Source organism: Choloepus didactylus, chromosome 9 (assembly GCF_015220235.1).
Source record: "Choloepus didactylus isolate mChoDid1 chromosome 9, mChoDid1.pri, whole genome shotgun sequence".
NCBI lineage: Eukaryota > Metazoa > Chordata > Mammalia > Pilosa > Megalonychidae > Choloepus > Choloepus didactylus.
The window spans coordinates 108,750,418-108,772,158 of NC_051315.1; the positions used below are offsets into that span (position 1 = coordinate 108,750,418).

At 39.4% G+C, this 21,741-nt stretch overlaps 1 protein-coding gene across 1 annotated transcript in view; it reads right to left on the reverse strand.

Annotated features, from left to right (window-relative positions):
* Window positions 1-1,094: 1,094 nt before the first annotated feature.
* Window positions 1,095-21,741, reverse strand: part of PECR (peroxisomal trans-2-enoyl-CoA reductase) — a 43,054-nt gene continuing 22,407 nt past the window's right edge. The window contains exons 7-8 of the mRNA XM_037848669.1: window positions 3,933-4,044; window positions 1,095-1,708 (exon numbers count right to left, since the gene is read on the reverse strand). Of these exons, the coding sequence (XP_037704597.1) occupies window positions 1,623-1,708; window positions 3,933-4,044 (198 nt within the window). The 3' untranslated portion in view covers window positions 1,095-1,622. The remainder of the gene's footprint in view (window positions 1,709-3,932; window positions 4,045-21,741) is intronic.

The following is a 21,741-nucleotide window of genomic DNA, read 5'->3' on the forward strand; positions in this document are numbered from 1 at the left end:
ATGCCTAAGAGTTACCCCCAGAGAACCTCTTTGGTTGCTCAGATGTGGCCTCTCTCTCTAAGCCAACTCTGCAAATAAACTCACTGCCTTTCCCCCTATGTGGGACATGACTCCCAGGGGTGTAAGTCTCCCTGGCAACGAGGGAAAGGATGAGCCTGGCCCTGGCTTTGTGGGATTGAGAATGTCATCTTGACCAAAAGGGGGGAAAGAAATGAAACAAAATAAAGTTTCAGTGGCTGAGAGATCTCAAATCGAGTCGAGAGGTCAATATGGAGGTTATTCTTATGCATTACATAGATACTCCCTTTTAGTTTCCAGCGTATTAGAATAGCTAGAAGGAAATACCTGAATCTGTTGAACGGTAATCCAGTAGACTCGATTCTTGATGAGAACTGTGTAATTATATAGCTTTTATCGTGTGACCAAGTGATAGTGAAAACCTGGTGACTGACATTCCCTTTAACCAGTGTATGGGAAGATGAGTAATAAAATAATGGCACAAAATATATACATAATAGGGGGGGATAAGGGGTATGGTTCGGGTATTCCTTTTTTATTCTTTTCTTTATTTTGGAGTAATGAAAATGTTATAAAATTGACTGTGGCAATGAATGCACAACTATATGATGATACTGTAAGCCACTGATTATACTTTGAATGGATATGGTGTGTGAGTATATCTCAATAAAATTGCATTAAAAAAACAATATAAAAAATACAAAAAAAAAAGGAGAGACTGAGTTGTATTTAATTTTTTTATGTCTTATATCCAGAGACTTTTATGCTTGGTAAATCATATACTTTAAAATGAGCAGTGTTACTGATAAAGAAAGGGAAATATCTACTTCACCTCAGCAGGAAATGTAAGTTAATAGAAATAAATTTAATTGATTAAGATAAAGAATAAACATATGCAATTTGCTAACAGCAATTCATATATATGGGTAACTGCCAGAACAGACTGATTGAAAGCAGAATACTGAACCCTGATAAACTTATATAAACTTTTATATATATATCATACAAAAGGAGAAACCAGGAGAAAAAGAGAATACTTTGGATAGGAAATCAGGACACAAATCAAGTATTGCAAATAAATGCCACATGTATTTTATTTTTCTTGTGAATTAAAAGGCTTTATTCAAAATTTGACTTCATGAACAAAAACTACAAATTGATAATAAAGTTTTATTGACCCCAAAGTACTTGCCACTCCAAATCAGTCACTGTATAATTCTAGCTGTAGTAATCATAATTATGTGCAATTTAGGTTCATTGTCTACTTTTATAATTAAATAATGATGTCTGGGAGTTCATGACATCTCTAATTATTATTAATTTAATTTCATTTTTCAAATACTTTTCTTAGAAATAAAGAGTATAATCATAAAGTATGTTAACTTCCATTCCTAAAAAAATTTTTTTTACTCACAGGTGAAAAGGCATTGATTAGGATTCAAAAATACATAGATATAATTGATATAATTGCATAGATATAATTGATAACATTAAAAAAGCAGAAAGTAGTGTTTCCGTACCAATGATAAGCTATAAAATACAAAAGTACGTTTTCAAGATGTTAAGGCACTTGAGGACAAAGGACACCTCCTTGTTTCCTTAGTTTAGAGTTTAGCTTTTTCCTTATAAGATGCCTTCATCCTTTTGACCACGGAAAGGTCCCCTACTCCTTCAGGCCAGTTGTCATGATCTGTTAAGGAAGTGAAAAACCTTACATCACTTGCAAATCTGTTGACCTCATTTGTCCTGTTAGGTTCCACCAAATACCTTTTGATACCTTATCTGATTTACCCCCTTTTTCAGCAGGAAAAAGAAAATAATCAGGACATAGATTTTGAGAAAGACCTAAATTTGAACCCCAGCTCTGCTAGTTCCTCCTTTTTCCAATAGCCCTCAGTTTCCACTTGAGAATCCACAAGGTTCTGGGGGAGATCATCCCACCATGGGGCGTATGATCTAAACTGAATCAGTCAGTGCATTCCCTTCCCCTGGCTGCAGTGACCAGCTGAGGATGGACATGGACACCGGCCCAAAGCAAAGAGGGTCTCAGAATTTTGTTAGAAACGCTGAAAAAAAGTCATTCCCCCCATTCCAGTCCCTGATTCCCTCAGCCCCACCACATCCAAACAAACACGTTGCCTTAGGAGAGGCAGACTGTTACCCTGCAACCAGGAGAGCCAGCCTTAAGACAAAGCCAACATCATGAAAAGAAAAACAGAGGGAAGAGGAAAAGACACAATTGTACTTGATGAGATCACAGAGTTACTCTGAAGTCTCACCTGCTTTTCAGTTATATGAGACAAATTCATTTACTGCTTAGGTCAGCCTGAGGTGCAACTAAAAACATCCTATCTGAACAGGATGTTATGTACATTGTCTAATTTAATCCTCCCAATAGCTCTATGAAATAAATACTATATAAGTGTCCTCACTTTATAGAGAAGAAAATGGAGGCTTACAGAAATTAATTTTCCCAAGATCTTACAGCTAATAAGAGTACAGCCAGGTTTCCATCCTGGGCATTCTTACTCTAGAGCTGGCAATCTTAAAGAAAACACTACCCTGGGGGGTGGGGAGGAGGGATATATTCTTAAAAGAGAGAAGTGGCTGCTTTCCTCAAAAACTTAAAAAAATATCTTGTACTGATAAAAATAGTGTTAGATTTACAAAAGAAAATCATTTCACTAGAAACAAGAGAAAGCAGCCACATGGAATTTCTTTCCCCCTCTAAAGGAAAAATAATGTAACTCACCGTAACAAATACTCAAACCCACTGGGGAGGGACATAGAAAGGTTCTCTCCATCCTTACCATTTTAAATACCATCAGAAAATAATACTGCATAATCATGTAACTATATATGTCTTTCCAACTGAGCTCCCTAAAACCATAGGATCTTATATAATTACCATACTGATGTCACTAGTAAAGAAATAATAAGTAAAATTAGAATTTTAAACTCATTTATTAATACAAATAAGATCTTAAGACTTGATTTGACTATCAGCACATGGAGGTATAAGTTGAACCTGGGTCTCTGACATGAAATTCAAGTACACATGTATTATATCAACAATATTATAATTTATTAGTAGCCACTTCATCAACTATCTTTAAAAACAGAAGTCTAACTACATTTGTATTTTATATTCTTGTATTTTTGTATTTGTATTTTTGGAGTGATTTGGGGTCTTTAGCATGGACATGGCTTTTAACTTCTCTGGATCTGTTTTGTCATTTGTTAAGTAAGGATACTGGGCTCTCTGATTTTTTTTTTAGGACCTCCAATCCCCAAGTTCTATGATCCAGCCATGATAATACACAGATACACAGATACGCACACACATACACATACGAGATGTTTGTGTGTAATATCCATACTTGGTTGAATCTCATAAAACAATTGACTGGCTGATTTACTGAATGACTGGCTACAGCAATTTCATGTGGTTTCCCTCAGTATATATACACCACAAAGGGAACACAAAATGGCACTGTACCTCCCTTCCTGACCCACCAGGCCTGACTGTTCTGTTCTGATATACAAGCCACTTATCAGAGGAAAAAAGAGGAATTAAATCTTAAAAATCTGGCAACCTGTTGCCTCTTTTCTAGCTCATCGTTGTACATATATACTCATACTGAGGATATTTTTTAGGGTTCAAACTCCACCAACCTAAGCACACACATATACATACATTTTAATTTATAAATATAAAGCTAAGCTCTATCATAAAGACAGATATTTTCTGTGACTAGGAACGTTTCCTTTAAAAGCCATATCATGAATAGAAACATTTTGCTCATTTTTGATGTTCTATAAGAGAAACTCCTTACCTCTTCCATAACTACTTAAGAAAATCTGAAAAGCTGAATAAAAAAGCGTAGAGTTAGTGGCCACTCATTCCTGCTCACCTGGTATCTCCCACCAGTAAGTGTACAGAGACTGACCCCCATCCACGTCTATCAACTGTCCGGTGATAAAGGACGCTCCAGGAGAGAGCAGGAAGCAGACGAGGGAGGAGATCTGGGAAGAGAAACACAACAGGCACACATAAAAGCAGATGGCTCCACAGTGTCAGCTGCTTCACATTTCCAAATAAACACATTCTGAAGCCCATGACTGTAACACGAATTCTACAGTGCACGTCTACCATAATCTACAGCATACTGGCACCTGTCTTTTTCTATTGGAGCATCATTAAAGTCAGTTAAGTGACTGAGGTAAAGGTGGCAAGGTATGAAGAAGGAGCCTTAGACAGCGTCAGATAAACGACACAACGTGAGAAAGTCAAAAGTGAACACTGTGCTGAATCTTTGCCGTTTCCCATTTCAAACAATTCAGCTCCTTCTGTTCCTTCTGCACCTTTCACTGCCCACCACAACCCCACTTTTCATCACTGAAATGTGCCTTAGATATTCCGGTTCCTGTAACAGTCAATGCATCTGCATATTAATAATCGGGCATTCTGGGTTGCTCAGTGCACGGTCCTGTCATGCCCAGCAACACAGACTACATGAGTGCTCTGCAAAAGGGGCTTCAGAACCCCACTGCATCCCCTAAAAATTCAGAGAGTTGACTGCAGAGTCCAGCAATATCTATTCAAAAAGATAAAGAGAGAAACCATTTCACTGAACATAATAGAAGTCCCACAGGAGGCTGTGGCACAGGGTGATCCCAAAACACCAGCATTAGCATCCCTAGGGATGCTTTTTGAACCTGTGGATTCCTAGAGTCTGCTCCAGAGCTTCTGAATTGTAAGTTCTGGGATTGGGACTTGAGCTCTGGATTTTGCGAGAACTTGTAATATGTTAATGAGCTCCCAAGGAGGTCTGAGTCTGGGAGGAGGCAAGCAAGGTGACTTGGGTGCAAAATTTAAGGTAGTGCCAGTACAGAGTTGGCCCTGAGAGTGATGCCTCCTTACGTATTTGTACCCACATGCTGCCTGCCTCTCGTAGGTCCTGGCCCTGCACAGAGCACTGTGATCATAAATGTGTTCGCATGGCTATGCCTCTTTGAGATTCTGAGACCCTGCATGGCAAGCAACAGCCTTCTCTCCATCCTCAAATCCCCAGAGGCTAGTATAGAACTGCACTGTCCAAAATACAGGCCATCAGCTGTATGTGACTACTGAACACTTGCAACACGGTTAGTCTGACTGGAGACACACTGCAAGTATAAAATACACACCAGATTTCAAAGACTTCATATGGATAAAAAATGTAAAATATCTCATTAAGCATTTTATATTGATTACATGTGGAAATGATAGTGTTTTAGATATATTGGGTTAAATAAAATATATTATCAAATTTAATTTTACATCACTCTTTTTTACTTAATGTGGCTACTAGAAAATTTTAAATTATATATGTGTTATCTGCTATGACATGTAAAGAGCTTGGAAGTCATCAATTTTAGCCTCACAACAAGAAAAAAAGCTGAACAAACCAAATCAACCATTCTTCTTAGATCCATCAGCATGGGTAAACCACTGCCCCCAAACCTGGACAGACAGCAAATACAGAGAATCACAGCTTACAAGGAACAGAAGCCAAAGGAGCCACTATCAGTAGGAACACTTAAACTGTAATTGATGACTTGCTGGCGGCTCCACTGTGGCCTAGCTTGAGAGTTAAAAGCATCAAGGGTCCCACTCTTGGGGTGGGGGTGGGGGGAGCTACACTTTCATGAATTTTACCTCCAGGAGCCTCACCAGGTTCTCACCATGAAGACTGCAGAACAATCCCCTCTTGCTTCTTGCTTCCAGCAGCAGGGGCGTAATCATTTTGAAATATTCCCAGAGCTTGATCTTGCATTTTCTGTAATGAATGCCAGTCCTTGGGGGAAACTTCTTTACAAAACTTATCTGACCTAGCGGAAGGGCAATTAGCCAACTCCGTCTCCCTCTAGCCATCCCGTCTCATATAACGGGAGGCAAAATAAGGCTAAGCAATTCTTCTAAAGGGCACAGTGTAGGAACTCTGGCTCACCAAGAAAATGGGGATTTCATCAAAAGATTATAGAACACTTCCCCTCTCCAAACTTACCACCATATCAGCTCCAGGATAATAAGAGTATATTACAGCTGAGAGAACTACAAGATAGATTCGATTTAAGAGGAATTCTGGGAAAACCCAAAGACAAAAGGCAGACAAAAAAGTACACTAGAGGAAACTGAAGCCTTTGACACCTACAGCGACAGCAAACACTAAACATAGATAAAAATAAAACCTCACACTAAAGATTTATTTGCCTCATGACCTATTACCAGATGCATCATGTCCAGCTTTCAACAAAAAATTACAACGCATGATAAAAGGTAAGCAAAAACACAGTCTGAAGAGACAAAGTGAGTATCAGAAATAAACTCAGATCTGGCAGAGATTTTGGAATTATCAAACCAGGAATTTAAAATTCAAAATAACTATGATTAAGATACTAGTGGACAACATGTCAAGACAGATGGATAATATAAGCGAAGAGATATAATCTAAGAATAATCAAAAAGGAAATGTTAGAAATCAAAACACCATAAGCAAAATGTATAATGCCTTTGGGCTCATCAGTAGACTGGACATGGCTGAGGAGAATCAATAACTTGAAGATATGTCAATAGAAAGGTCCAAAACTGAAATGCAAAGTGGAAAAACAATGAAAACAAAAACAAAACAGGATATCCAAAACTGTCACGTGATTACAAAGGTGTAACATATACATAATGAGAATGCCAGAAGAAAAAGAAGAGAGAAAGGAAGAGAGGAAATATTTGCAATAATCATGACTAAAAATTTTCCAGAATTAACGACAGATACCAAACCACAGATCTGGGAAGCTCAGGAAATACCAAGCAGGATAAATATGCAAATACTCTACACCTAGGCAGATCATATTCAAATTGCAGAAAACCAAAGGCAAAGAAAAAATCTTGAAAGAAGTAAAAGGAAAAAACACTTTACTTACAGAGGAAAAATGATAAGAATTACATTGGACTGATCTTCAGAAACCATCCAAGTAAGAAAAGAATGGATTGAAATACTTAACATGTGGAAAGGAAAACCACCTTAGAATTTCTGTATCCAGACAAATGATCCTTCAAAAGGGTAGGAGAAATAAAGACTTTTTCAGACAAACACAGCTGGGAATTTGTCACCAGTAGACTTGCTTTGCAAAAAATATTAAAAGAAATTCTTCAGAGAGAAGGAAAATGACATAGGTCAGTGTGGTGGTTTGGAGCAATGTACCCCAGAAAAACATGTTCTTAAACTTAATCCATTCCTGTAGATGTGAATCCATTGTAAGTAGGATATTTTGATGAGGTTACTTCAGTTAAGGTAACAATCAGGATGGGTTTTAATCCTATTACTGGAGTCCTTTATATGCAGAATGAAATTCAGAGAGATAATGAGAAAGCCACAGAGGAAGCAAGAAGCTGAAATCAATGCAACCCAGAAGAGAAGAGAGAGGCCAGGAGAGGCTACTATATGCGTTACCCTGTGACAGAAAAGCTAAGGACAACCAGCCCAGTTTGCCACAATCTTCTGGAAGAAAGCATCACCATGATGATGTCTTGATTTTGTACTTCTCCTAGTTTCAAAACTGTGAACCAATACATTCTCATTGTTCAAGCCAACCCATTGCATGGTTATTTGCTAAGACAGTCAGAAACTCAAATCTACCTGAAGAAAGGAAGAGTATGAGAGAAAAGAATAAAGGTAAAATGAAATTTTTATATTTCTTATTTGATCTAATAGGTAACTGTTCAAATTAATAATAGCAACAATATATTGGATGATTATAGCTTATAGATAAATGAAATGAACAATAGCCATGTAAAAAGGGACAAGAGGGAGGAATTTGGAACCTTCAGTTATATGGTGTCTGCACTACCCACAAAGCAGTACAGTGTTACTTGAAAGGGACTTAGATTAGTTGTAAATGCATACTGTAAACCATATGACAACCACTACAAAAGTTTTAAAAAGAAGTATAATTCATATGCTGTGATGGTTGGGTTCATGTGTCAACTTGGCTAGGTGGCCTAGCTGTCTGGTCAAGCGGGCACTGGCCTGACGATTGCTGTGAGGCTATTTGAGGCTAGTTAATAAACCAATGGGCTGGTTTGTCGGATCATCAGTCAATTGACTGCAGCTGACTGATGACTCATCAAGGGGCGTGCTTCCACAGTGAGAGAATGCAATTGGCTGAATTTGGTCCAGGTGATCAGTTGGAGGCTTATAAGCCAGACGGTTAGAGAACCTTCACTACTTCTTCAGCTGCTCAGTGAAGCTTTTCCTGGGGAGCTCGTCGAAGTTGCCGGTTCGTTTCCTGAGGAGTTCGTCAAAGTTGTCGGTTCGTTTCCTGAGGAGTTCGTCAAAGTTGCCGGTTCGTTTCCTGAGGAGTTCGTCAAAGTTGTCGGTTCGTTTCCCGAGGAGTTCGTCGGACATCTTCCTTGGAGTTGACAGCTTGTTGACGGCTCTGCAGAATTTGGACTCGTGCGCTCCTGCAGTTGCGTGAGTCACTTTTACAATTTGATAATAAGAGACATCTCTCATTGATTCTGTTTCCAAGGAGAACCCTAACTAATACATATGCTGAGGGGAAAGAAAACAGAATCACAGAAAATGCTCAATTAAAAGTAAAGGCATAAAAAGAGAGAAAAACAAACAAACAAAAAAACCCACAAAGATCAAGTGCAACAAATAGAAAATAGTTAAAAATATAGTAGCTATTAATCCAACTATATCAATAATCATTTTAAACGTGAATGGTCCAACTACAACAACTGAAAGACAGAGACTGACAAAGTGGATAAAAAATGAGACCCAACTCTATGCTGTCTTGAAGAAACATACTTTAAATATAAAGACCCAGACAGATTAAAAGTAAAAGAACGGAGAAAAATATACCATGTTAACATTACTCAGAAGAAAGGTGGAGTGCCTATATTAATTTCAGACAAAGCAGACTTGAGAACAAAGAAAATTATCAGGGATAAAGGAGTCAATTTTCCAGGATGACATAACAATCCTGAATGTCTGATCCTGAACAGAGTATCAAAATATGTAAGGCAAAAACTTATAGAAGTACAAGGAGAAACACATAAACCCACAATTATAATGGCAACTTAAACACTCCGCTGTCAGTATTTGACAGAAACAGCAAGCAGAAAGTCAGTAAGAAAGTCTACGGTTGAACTCCAGAGCATGATCAATCAACTGTATTTCATGGACATTTATAGAATACTTCCTCCAACAGCAGCAGACTACCCATTCTTCTCAAGTTCACATGGAACATTCACCAAGATACGCTATTGGGCAATAAAACACATCCTAACAAATTTAAAAGAAAAGAGACCATACAAATTATGCTCTCAGACCACAATGGAATTAAACCAGAAATCAGTAACAGAAAGACAACTGCAAAACCTGAAATATTTGGAGACCAAACAATATACTTCTGGAACAAAGAAGTCTCAAAAGAAATTAAAAATATTTTGAACTAAATGAAAATGAAAATATAACTTACCAAAATTTGTGGGCTGCAGCAAAAGCAGTGCTTAGAGGAAAATTTATGGCATTTAATGCATGTATTAGAAAATAAGAAAAATATGTATCAGTCATCTAAGCTTCTTTCTACCTTACGGAACTAGAGAAAGAATAAAATAATAGCTAAAGCAAGCAGGAGAAAAAAAACTGAACATAAATCAATAAAATTGAAAACAGGAAAACAACAGAGAAAAATCAAGGAAACCAAAAGCTATTTCTTTGAAAAGATCAATTGGTAGAACTTTAGCCAGTCTAACAAATTAAAAACAAAGAGAAGATACAAATTACCCACATCAGAAATGAAAGAGGGGCCATCACAACTTATCCCATAGACATTAAAAGGATAATAAAGGAGTATCCCGAATGACTCTATGCCCACAAATTGGATAACTAAGATGAAATGACCAATTCCTTGAAAGACACAATCTACAAAAACTTCTATGAGGAGAATCAGATGGTCTGAATAGGCCTACCTATTAAAAAAATTGAATCAATAAGTAATAGCCTTCCAAAATGAAAGCACCAAGCTCAGATAGTTTTACTGGTGAATTCTAGCAACAATTTAAGGAAGAAATAAACCCCAAATTCTCTACAATCTCTTTCAGAAAACAGAAGCTGAAGGAACACTCCCTAACTCATTCTATGAGCCAGCATTACCTTACGTGGTAGTCTAAAGCCACAAGGACCCCAGAAAAGATCATGTTCTTAAAGATAAACCATTCCTGTGGGTGTAGACCTATTGTAGGTGGGACCTTTTGATTAGGTTTTTCTTAATCTTCTTAGCGTAGTCTTTTAAAACAAGCGGAGAGAGAAGGACTCAGACAGAAGCTAAGAGAGAGGGAAGGCAGAGAAAAGACACAGAAGCCAAGAAAGCAAGCCACAGAAGCAAGAAGTTGAAAGCAACGAAACCTAGGAGAGAAGGAAGAGACCAGCAGACGTCGCCATGTGCCAAAGGAGCTGAGGATCACCGGTAGCTGGTGTTTGGAGAGAAAGCATTGCCTGTTGATGACTTGATTCAGACATTTTCATGATCTCGGAACTCTAAGTTTGTAAGTTAATAAATCTCCAATGTTAAAAAGCCAACTCATTTCTGGGATGTTGCATTTTTTTTTTTATTTTAAATCTTCATTTTATTGAGATATATTAACATACCACGTAGTCATACAAAACAAATCATACATTCGATTGTTCACAGTATCATTACATAGTTGTACATTCATCACCTAAACCAATCCCTGACACCTTCATTAGCACACACACAAAAATAACAAGAATAATAATTAAAGTGAAAAAGAGCAATCAAAGTAAAAAACAACACTGGGTGCCTTTGTCTGTTTGTTTGTTTCCTTCCCCTATTTTTCTACTCATCCATCCATAAACTAGACAAAGGGGAGTGTGGTCCTTATGGCTTTCTCAATCCCGTTGTCACCCCTCAGAAGCTACATTTTTATACAATTGTCTTCGAGATTCATGGGTTTTGGGTTGTAGTTTGATAGTTTCAGGTATCCACCACCAGCTACCCCAATTCATTGGAACCTAAAAAGGTTTGTCTAAATTGTGCGTAAGAGTGCCCACCAGAGTGACCTCTCGGCTCCTTTTGGAATCTCTCTACCACTGAAGCTTATTTCATTTCTTTTCACATCCCCCTTTTGGTCAAGAAGATGTTCTCCATCCCACGATGCCGGGTCTACATTCCTCCCAGGGAGTCATATTCCACGTTGCCAGGCAGATTCACTCCCCTGGGTGTCTGATCCCACATAGAGGGGAGGGCAGTGATTCCACCTTTCAAGTTGGCTTAGGTAGAAAGAGAGGGCCACATCTGAGCAACAAAGAGGCATTCGGGAGGAGGCTCTTAGGCACAATTATAGGGAGGCCTAGCCTCTCCTTTGCAGCAACAGGCTTCCCAAGGGTAAATCCTGTGGTTGAGAGCTCAGCCCATCAAACCACCAGTCCCCTATGTCTGTGGCCATGTTAGCAACTGTCGAGGTGGGGCAGGCCAATACCCCTGCATTCTCCACAGGCTCCTCAAGGGGGCTCTACATCTTTTTTTCCTTGTTTTTTTTTTTTTTTTTTTTTTTTTAACTTTTTTTTTTTAAATCAACTGTATGAAAAATACAAAAATAAAAAAAAATAATTAAAAAAAAAAATACAATAAAAGAACATTTCAAAGAGACCATAACAACGGAGTAAGAAAAAGACAACTAACCTAAGATAACTACTTTACTTCCAATATGTTCCTACTCTACCCCAAGAAAGTTACCTAATATAGCAACATTTCTGTGAACTTGTTCCTACTATACCCATCAGAAATTAACAGACCACAGTCATTCCTGGGCATGCCCAGAACGTTAAATTTACCCACGATAGCTTATCTGTTCTTCTTGGATTATTGTTCCCCCTTCCTAATTGCTCTCTATTGATAGTTCCCCTACATTCTACATTATAAACCATTTGTTTTACATTTTTCAAAGTTCACATTAGTGATAGCATATAATATTTCTCTTTTTGTGCCTGGCTTATTTCACTCAGCATTATGTCTTCAAGGTTCATCCATGTTGTCATATGTTTCACGACATCGTTCCTTCTTACTGCCGTGCAGTATTCCATCGTGTGTATATACCACATTTTATTTATCCACTCATCTGTTAAAGGACATTTGGGTTGTTTCCATCTCTTGGCAATTGTGAATAATGCTGCTATGAACATTGGCGTGCAGATATCTGTTCGTGTCACTGCTTTCCGATCTTCCGGGTATATACCGAGAAGTGCAACTGCTGGATCGAACGGTAACACTGTATCTAGTTTTCTAAGGAACTGCCAGACTGACTTCCAGAGTGGCTGAACCATTATACAGTCCCACCAACAATGAATAAGAGTTCCAATTTCTCCACATCCCCTCCAGCATTTGTAGTTTCCTGTTTGTTTAATGGCAGCCACTCTAATCGGTGTGAGATGGTATCTCGTTGTCTTAATTTGCATCTCTCTAATAGCTAGTGAAGCTGAACACTTTTTCATGTGTTTCTTGGCCATCTGTATTTCCTCTTCAGAGAACTGTCTTTTCATATCTTTTGCCCATTTTATAATTGGGCTGTCTGTACTATTGTCATTGAGTTGTAGGAGTTCTTTATATATGCAAGATATCAGTCTTTTGTCAGATACATGGTTTCCAAAAATTTTTTCCCATTGAGTTGGCTGCCTCTTTACCTTTTTGAAAAATTTGTTTGAGGTGCAGAAACTTCTTAGCTTGAGGAGTTCCCTTTTATCTATTTTTTCTTTTGTTGCTTGTGCTTTGGGTGTAAAGTCTAGGAAGTGGCCACCTAATACAAGGTCTTGAAGATGTTTTCCTACATTATCTTCTAGGAGTTTTATGGTACTTTCTTTTATATTGAGATCTTTGGTCCATTTTGAGTTAATTTTTGTGTAGGGTGTGAGGTAGGGGTCCTCTTTCATTCTTTTGGATATGGATATCCAACTCTCCCAGCCCCATTTGTTGAAAAGACCTTTATGACCCAGCTCAGTGACTCTGGGGGCCTTATCAAAGATCAGTCGGCCATAGACCTGGGGGTCTATCTCCGAATTCTCAATTCGATTCCATTGATCTATATGCAAATCTATATCTTTTAATTGGGGAGTTTAATCCATTTACATTCAACGTTATAACCATGAAGGCATTTCTTGAATCAGCCATCTTATCCTTTGGTTTATGTTTGTCATATATATTTTTCCCCTGTCTCTATTAATATCCTTTATTGTACCCATACCGAATCTCTTTAGTACTGAACCTTTCTCCAAGTCTCTCTCTCCTTTCTTTGTTTCTCTGTCTGTAGGGCTCCCTTTAGTATCTCCAGTATGGGAGGTCTCTTGTTAGCAAATTCTCTCAGCATTTGTTTGTCTGTGAAAAATTTAAGCTCTCCCTCAAATTTGAAGGAGAGCTTTGCTGGATAAAGTATTCTTGGTTGGAAATTTTTCTCACTCAGAATTTTAAATACATCGTGCCACTGCCTTCTCGCCTCCATGGTGGCTGCTGAGTAGTCACTACTTAGTCTTATGCTGTTTCCTTTGTATATGGTGAATTGCTTTTCTCTTGCTGCTTTCAGAACTTGCTCCTTCTCTTCCATGTTTGACAGTGTGATCAGAATATGTCTTGGAGTGGGTTTATTTGGATTTATTCTATTTGGAGTTCACTGGGCATTTATGATTTGTGTATTTATAGTGTTTAGAAGATTTGGGAAGTTTTCCCCAGCAATTTCTTTGAATACTCTTCCTAGACCTTTACTCTTTTCTTCCCCTTCTGGAACACCAATGAGTCTTATATTTGGACGTTTTATATTATCTATCATATCCCTGAGGTCCATTTCGATTTTTTCGATTTTTTTCCCCATTCTTTCTTTTGTGCTTTCATTTTCCGTTCTGTCATCTTCCAGGTCACTGACTTGTTGTCAACTTCCTCTAGTCTTGTACTATGAGTACCCAGAATCTTTTTAATTTCGTCAACAGTTTCTTTAATTTCCATAAGATCATCTATTTTTTTATTTAGTCTTGCAATGTCTTCTTTATGCTCCTCTAGGTCTTCTTGATATCCTTTGTATCCTGTAGTATGGTCTCATTGTTCATCTTTAGTTCTTTGATTAGTTGCTCTAGGGACTGTGTCTGTTCTGATCTTTTGATTTGGGTGTTTGAGCTTGGGTTATCCATATTGTCTGTTTTTTTCATATGCTTTAGAATCTTCTGTTGTTTTTGGCCTGTTGACATTTGCTTAACTTGATAGGGTTCTTTAAGAATTGTAGACCAATTGAAGTCCTGATCTCTGATTTATCAGATCTACAGCTTCGTGGAGTACACTTTCTCTAACTAACCAGCAGGTGGCGTCCACGAGCCACCTGTTCTCCACAAGCCAGTTCTCCCCTGCTTTGCCTTTGTGGTGAGTGGGGGAGTGAGTCTTGTGGGGTCCAATTGGTGTACCAAGCTTGCATGTGTAGTTGGTGTTGCCCGCCCTGTATATGGGGCATGTGTCTGGGCGGTCAGAGAGGAGGGGAGTGGCTCCAACAATCAAATCTCCCTGGTGTTCCTGGAGTTTTAAAGCTGCTGCAATAGTCTAATCCTTCAGTTTAGTCCTGCCACAGTTTGTCTCTGCCACTGATCCAAAGTCCTTGGTTTTGGCATATGGCTCCTGAGACTTGTGAGTGGGTCCCTCTTCTAGGCTGTGCACCCCCTGGTCCTCTGTTGAGGGATGACTGTGCTAGTCACAGGTGAGTGCCGTCCCCCCAGGGCGGTTCTGGGCTGCTGGGCTGTGTAGGGAGGCTCCCAGTCTGCTCAAATGATGGCTGAATGGGGCTTTGTTAATTCACACTGCTCCACCTTCCCAACTCTGGGACAATCAGCTGAGGTTGCAGGGAAGGCTAATGTCCATTCCCAGTTTTGTGGTGTGTGCCTGTTATTTGAAGCACTTCCATCACACTGGGTTGTCTGGGGCAGCTCTGGGCTATGGGGCTGGCGATGGGCAGGAGTGTTTCCTGTCCACCAGGATGATGGCTGTGAGCGGACACCCCCCTTTTCTTGGGAAGTTGTGGTGTTTAGTGAATTTTCTCAGCCACTGGATTATTGCCTTTTGTCTCAGAGCTCTCTTAGTTCTGCTCTTGACTTGACCTGCCCAAATTGCAAGTCTTTGAAGCTTTCTGTATTGGGCTTCTTAGAGTACTTGTTTTAGAAAAAGAAAAAAGGATTAAAAAAAAAAAAAAGGGCCCTCCTCAGAGATCTAATGGGTTATTGAAATGCTAAGAGACAAAGCAATTAGGGCCATTAAGGAAAGGTCCACAGGGCAGAGAGATCAGCTTTTCTTCGCGATTTGCATATGAGCCTCAGGGCCTGAGCTCTGCCCTTCCCCTTTCTATGTTCACCAGAACTCCAAAAATCCTCTGCTTTTATTTTGGAGCTTTTTGTGCTGTTTTTTTCTATGCCTGTCTCCTCTCTGCTGGGCTGGCTGCTCTCAGATTCTCTGGTGTCTGGTCTCAGTCTATCTATGGTTGGAGTTTGGATCAGTAGAATGAGTTTCCGATAAGAACTGCCACTGCAGTTCCCCCTTCTCCTTCCCGGCACTGACGGCCCCTCCTCCCACGGGACTGAGTCTGGCAGAGAGGGGCGCGGGTCCCCTGGCTGCAAAAACTTACAGATTTTGCTGATTTCAGCAGTTCGACACGTTCATGAGTGTTGTATGAAGTATGCCCAAAGTCAGATTGCTCCGTGGTGTCCAGTCCACGCAGTTCCTGCCTTTCTGCCTACTTTCCTGGAGGAGTAACTAAAACATACAGCTCACCAATCTGCCGTCTTTCCCCACCTGGGATGTTGCATTTTGTCAGCTTTAGCAAACTAAAACCCTAATACCAAAATCTGATAAAGATATTACAAGAAAGAAAAACTACAGACTAATATCTCTCATAAAGAGATGCAAAAATTCTTAACAATATTAGCCAACTGAACTCAACAATGGAAAGATATCCCATGTTCTTGGATAAGAAGACTCAATATTGTTAAGATGAGAGCAAGTTATTTTGTGGATATCAGCAAACCAATTCTGAAGTTTACATGAAATGGCAAAAGACCCAGGATAGCTAATTCACAATTCTGGAAAATAAAGTCAGAGGATTGGCACTACCCAACTTCAAAATTTACTATAAAGCTACAGTGAGCAAGCCAGTGTGCTACTGGTGAAAGATTAGACAAATAGATCAATGGAACAATATAGACAGCCCAGAACTAAACCTACACAAATACAGACAACTGAACTTTGAAAAAGGAGCAAAGTAATTCACTGGGGGAAAGGATAGTCTTTTCAACAAATTGTGCTGGGACAAACGGCCACGCACATGCAAAAATGTGAATTTTAACACAAACCTTACACCTTTTACAAAATTTAACTCAAAATGCATCACATACATAAATATAAAATGCAAAACTATAAAACTTCTAGAAGATAACACAGGAAAAAAATCTAGGTGACTTTTTAGATATAACAGCAAAAGCATGATTCATGTAAGAAAAGGTTAAGTGGGACTTACTGAAATTAAAAATATCTGCTGTAAAAAAAAAAAAAAAAAAAAAAAAAACAAGGAAAAAATCATGCAGAGCCCCCTTGAGGAGCTGGTGGAGAATGCAGGGGTATTGGCCTGCCCCACCTCGATGGTTGCTGATGTGCTCACAGACATGGAGGACTGGTGGTTTGGTGGGTTGAGCCCTCTACCACAGGACTTGCCCTTGGGAAGACTGTTGCTGCAAAGGAGATGCTAGGCCTGCCTATAACTGTGCCTAAGAGCCTCCTCCCGAATGCCTCTTTGTTGCTCAGATGTGGCCCTCTCTCTCTACCTAAGCCAACCTGAAAGGTGAAATCACTGCCCTCCCCCTTACATGGGATCAGACACCCAAGGGAGTGAATCTCCCTGGCAACATGGAATATGACTCCTGGGAGAAATGTAGACCCAGAGAACATCTTCTTGACCAAAAGGGGGAAATGAAAGGAAATGAAATAAGCTTCAGTGGCAGAGAGATTCCAAAAGGAGCCGAGAGGTCACTCTGGTGGGCACTCTTATGCACAATTTAGACAACCCTTTTTAGGTTCCAATGAATTGGGGTAGCTGGTGGTAGATACATAAAACTATCAAACTACAACCCAGAACCAATGAATCTTGAAGATGATTGTATAAAAATGTAGCTTATGGGGGGTGACAGTGGGATTGGGAAATCCATAAGGATCACACTCCCCTTTGTCTAGTTTATGGATTGATGCGTAGAAAAATGGGGGAAGGAAACAAACAAACAGACAAAGGCACCCAGTGTTGTTTTTTACTTTAATTGCTCTTTTTCACTTTAATTATTATTCTTGTTATTCTTGTGTGTGTGGTAATGAAGGTGTCAGGGATTGATTTTGGTGATGAATGTACAACTATGTAATGGTACTGTGAACAATCGAATGTAAGATTTGTTTTATATGACTATGTGGTATGTGAATATATCTCAATAAAATGAATATAAAAAAAATATCTGCTGTGTTAAAGACACTGTTAAAAGAATAAAAAGACAAGCCACAGACTGGGAGAAAATATTTGCAAACACATATCTGATAAAAGACTTCTATCAAAAATATACCAAAAACTTTTAAAACTTTTCAACAGTAAGAAAACAACCTGTTTTAGCTTCCTGGCTGCTAAATCAAGCACCATGCAACAGGTTGGCTTAAAAAATGGAAACGTATTGGCTCATGGTTTTGAGGCTTGGGGAAGGGATGCTTTCTCTCAGAAGAGAGTGGCATTCTGGGGCTAGCTGCCTCGGGCAACCCTTGGTCCTGGGCTTTTCTGTCACCTGGCAATGCATGTGGCGGTGTCTCCTGGCTTCTCTTTTGTCTGACTTTCACTCTGCCTATAAAGGTCTCCAACAATCTAGATTAAAGCCCAATTAGATTCAGTGGGGCCACACCTTAACTGAAGTAACATCTTGAAGATATCTTATTTACAAAGGGTCCACGCCCACCAGAAACTGGACCCAGACTAAGATCATGTCCAAACTGGGGTATGCAGTTCAATCCACCACCATAAATAAATAGCAAATTCATAGACAGAAAGTATATTACAGATTTCCAGGAACTGGGGATGAAGGAAAAAGGGGACGTTGTTGCATAGTGGGTACAGAGCGTTCTTTAGTTTAGAATACTAAAAAAATAGGGGAAACTGTAAGCAGAGGAGAAAGGATATATGGAAACTCTGTAGTATCAGCTCAATTTTTTTTTGTAAACCTATACCTACTCTAAAAAGTAAATTCTACTAATTAAAGAAAAAGAAAAAATAATAAAAAGGAAACAAAAATTACATATTGATTATTATGCTTCTATTGTACAGAGCTGGCATAGAACTAATGAATTGAAAAGCTCTCACATTCCTGGGAAAAGCCAGATTGTCCTGAATTGTGATAACAAGTAACCATCAGAAGGGGTTTTAACCCTGTTCAATCAAGGACAGCTTGCCCTGTGAACATGCTTTTGTTAGCTAACCAGTCAGTGACAGCCCCTCACTCGCAAAAGTCAGCCAAGCAGGAACAGACTCGCTCCTCTCTGAAGGCCAGCCAGGCAACAGCAGTCTCATCCAAGTAACATGACTTCCCACAGTCTGCAAGTTCCTGAAAATCCCACTCCTCCCACAGAAAAAGATCAGCAGTCTGCTTTGCTCAGAGAGATTATGCCTGACCAGTATACCTCTCCCTTAAGTATGCAATAAATTCAGCTTTGTGCTTTTTGTTTCAAATGAGTGGTGGCCTCATCCTTTGACAGAGTTTAGCATAAAATAAGCACTTAATAAATGTTTACAGAATGAATCTTTATATATCTCTACCTACGCCATGCCCCCCAAATTGAGGATAGTTTGCATCGCCTGGCTTACAATGAATTGTTTTGCCCAAACACTACGTACTCATTAAATAATAGTGAACTGAACTTAAACTATCTGCTAGGTAAAAGAAATAAAAATATTCATGATGCTTGGTTTACTTTTGGAGCATTAATTTAAGTTAAACCAATGAAAATTTTATCAGCATCAAATTAGTCACTACTGTAAAATCTTCAGATAGAATCTTAACTTTCATTATAATAGCATTTGAGAGATTTGACAGGTGGACTTAAAGAATGAAGTCACAAGAGATTCATTCAACGAATAAACACTATTAGAGACTAGCAACCACTACCTACTTTATCTATGTGGGTAACATCCCTTTCAGTTCAATTTATTAAAAAATACAGGGGCTTTACATAGGCAGGCTTGTGTTTGAATCCCAGTACCATTAATTACGACTTTAGGCAATTCACTTAACTTCACTGGCCCTTAGTTTCTGTAAAATGAGTGCTGGGTATCTCACAGAGACATCAGCTGTGTCAGCACTCCCTTCTGAGGGACACGGAGAGACTGGGGGGCTCCAGGCAGTTTTATCTACAGCTACACTCTGGCCTTCCAGATGCTGCCCCAGGGACTGTCACTTGAAAGAAGGCAACTCACTGGTAGGTACACTGGCCAACGACCTAGTGTTAAAGCTGCCCCCCTTACCATCCCCTCCCCCCCCAACCCTGGTGATTAGCGGGGGCAATCAGAGTATCTTGGAAACACGACCAGGAGACTCTAGGACACAATCAGGCAGAGGACGGTGGGGGTGGAGCCAACCACTCTGTGATCCTCCCAATAAGAAAAAAAAAAAACTGGAGAGCATGCAGGACACATAGACACATCATAGCATTTGCTATCCTAAAGCAAATTCCTAGACATAACAAAATAACAGGGAAGATAGCTGTGCAGTTATTAAATTATTGACTCTCAGCTCCCTTCCCGGCTCGCACTGCCCCTTTTTTCTGCTGTGTCTTCAACTCCTTCCTGGCCACCGCATTTCCATCAGCAGTTGTGTTCTCAAATTTATCTTACCTTAAAAAGAATGCCCAAACTCTGTCCTTACTTGTAGCAACCCATGGCCTGAGCAAAACAGGCCTGCAGAGTTTTGGTGCACAGCAGTCTGCATGACCTAGGCAGCTAAAAGTTTAACCTATTGTCTTTCTAAGCCAGTAAAGAAAAAAAGGGTAAATTGACCTTAAACTGAAACTTTATGCAAGCAGGCAGGAAGTGAGAGGCTTAGTCTCACAAAAAGAGCAAAATGTAATTGTTTAAATGTTATTCTAGTCCTTCCTGCACCACCTCTAGTCAGAATGACCTGTTCCTGCATCTATGCTCCCCCCACCCTTAGGAATGTCTTTGTCTAAAACCCTTAGAAAAGGGCTTGCTGTTCTCTGAATCAGGCAGCCATTTTTCCCTGAGAAAGTGGTATCTGTTGAATTCTGCCTCCCTGTGAGAAAGCCCCAAATAAAGTTCATGTTTCAGCAAATGCTGGGCGTTCTCTTTGGTCTTTTGACTGGTAAAGCCCCCTCGGGCTGTGACATTACTCTACACCTCAATCTACCTAACACCTTCCCTCCTTCCCCTTGCAACCAAACATTTTTCTTTTTCTTTTTTTTAAATTCACTTTTATTGAGATATATTCACATATCCTACAATCATCCACAGTGTACAACCAACTGTTCATAGTACCATCATATAGTTGTGCATTCATCACCAAAATCAATTTCTGAATATTTTTATTACTCCAAAAATAACTAAAAAATAAAAATAAGAAGAAAAATAGAAGAAAAACACCCAAAACATCCCATCTCCCCCATCCTCCCTATTATTCATTTAATTTTTGTCCCCATTTTTTAACTCATCTGTCCATACACTGGATAAAGGGATGCGAGCCACAAGGTTTTCACAATCACAAGGTCACATCATGTAAGCTGCATATTTATACAATCATCTTCAAGAATCAACGCTACTGGGTTGCAGTTCAACAGTTTCAGGTATTTCCTTCTAGCTATTCTAATGCACTAAAAACTACAAAGGAATATCTGTATAGTGCATAAGAATAACCTCCAGAATGACCTCTCGACTCCATTTGAAGTCTCTCAGTCACTGAAACTTTATTTTGTTTCATTTCTCTTTCCTGTTTTGGTCAAGATTTTCTCAATTCCACAGTGCTAAATCCAAGCTCATCCCCAGGAGTCATGTCCCAATTAGCCAAGATTTCCATCCCTGGGAGTCATGTCCCACGTAGCGGGGAGGGCAGTGAGTTTACCTGCCAAGTGGGCTTAGAGCAACAGAAGAGGTTCTCTGTGGGAAACTCTTAGGCATAATTATAAGTAGGCTTATCCTTTCCTTTGCAGTAACAAGCTTTATGAGGGCAAGCCCCAAGATCAAGGGCTCAAACTTCTAAATTGGTAGTCCCTAATTCTTGTAAGAATATCAGTAATTCCCTGGGTGGGGAATTTTGATGTTTCCTTTTTCCTCAGTCCCTCAGGGGGCTTTGCAAATACATTTTTATTGTCTGCCCAAATTACTCACAACCAAACTTTTTGAATGAATTACCTAGACATCAGCAATTGTCAGAGTGGCTGCAAAATGGAGGTATCCCCAAGACCTTTTCAGGGGTTTGTGAGGTCAAATTATTTTCATAATAATACCAAGAACCTTATTTGTCTTTTTCACCGTGTTGACATCTGCACTGATGTCACGCGGCAGGTGAACTCACTGCCCTCCCCGCTACGTGGGACATGACTCCCAGGGGT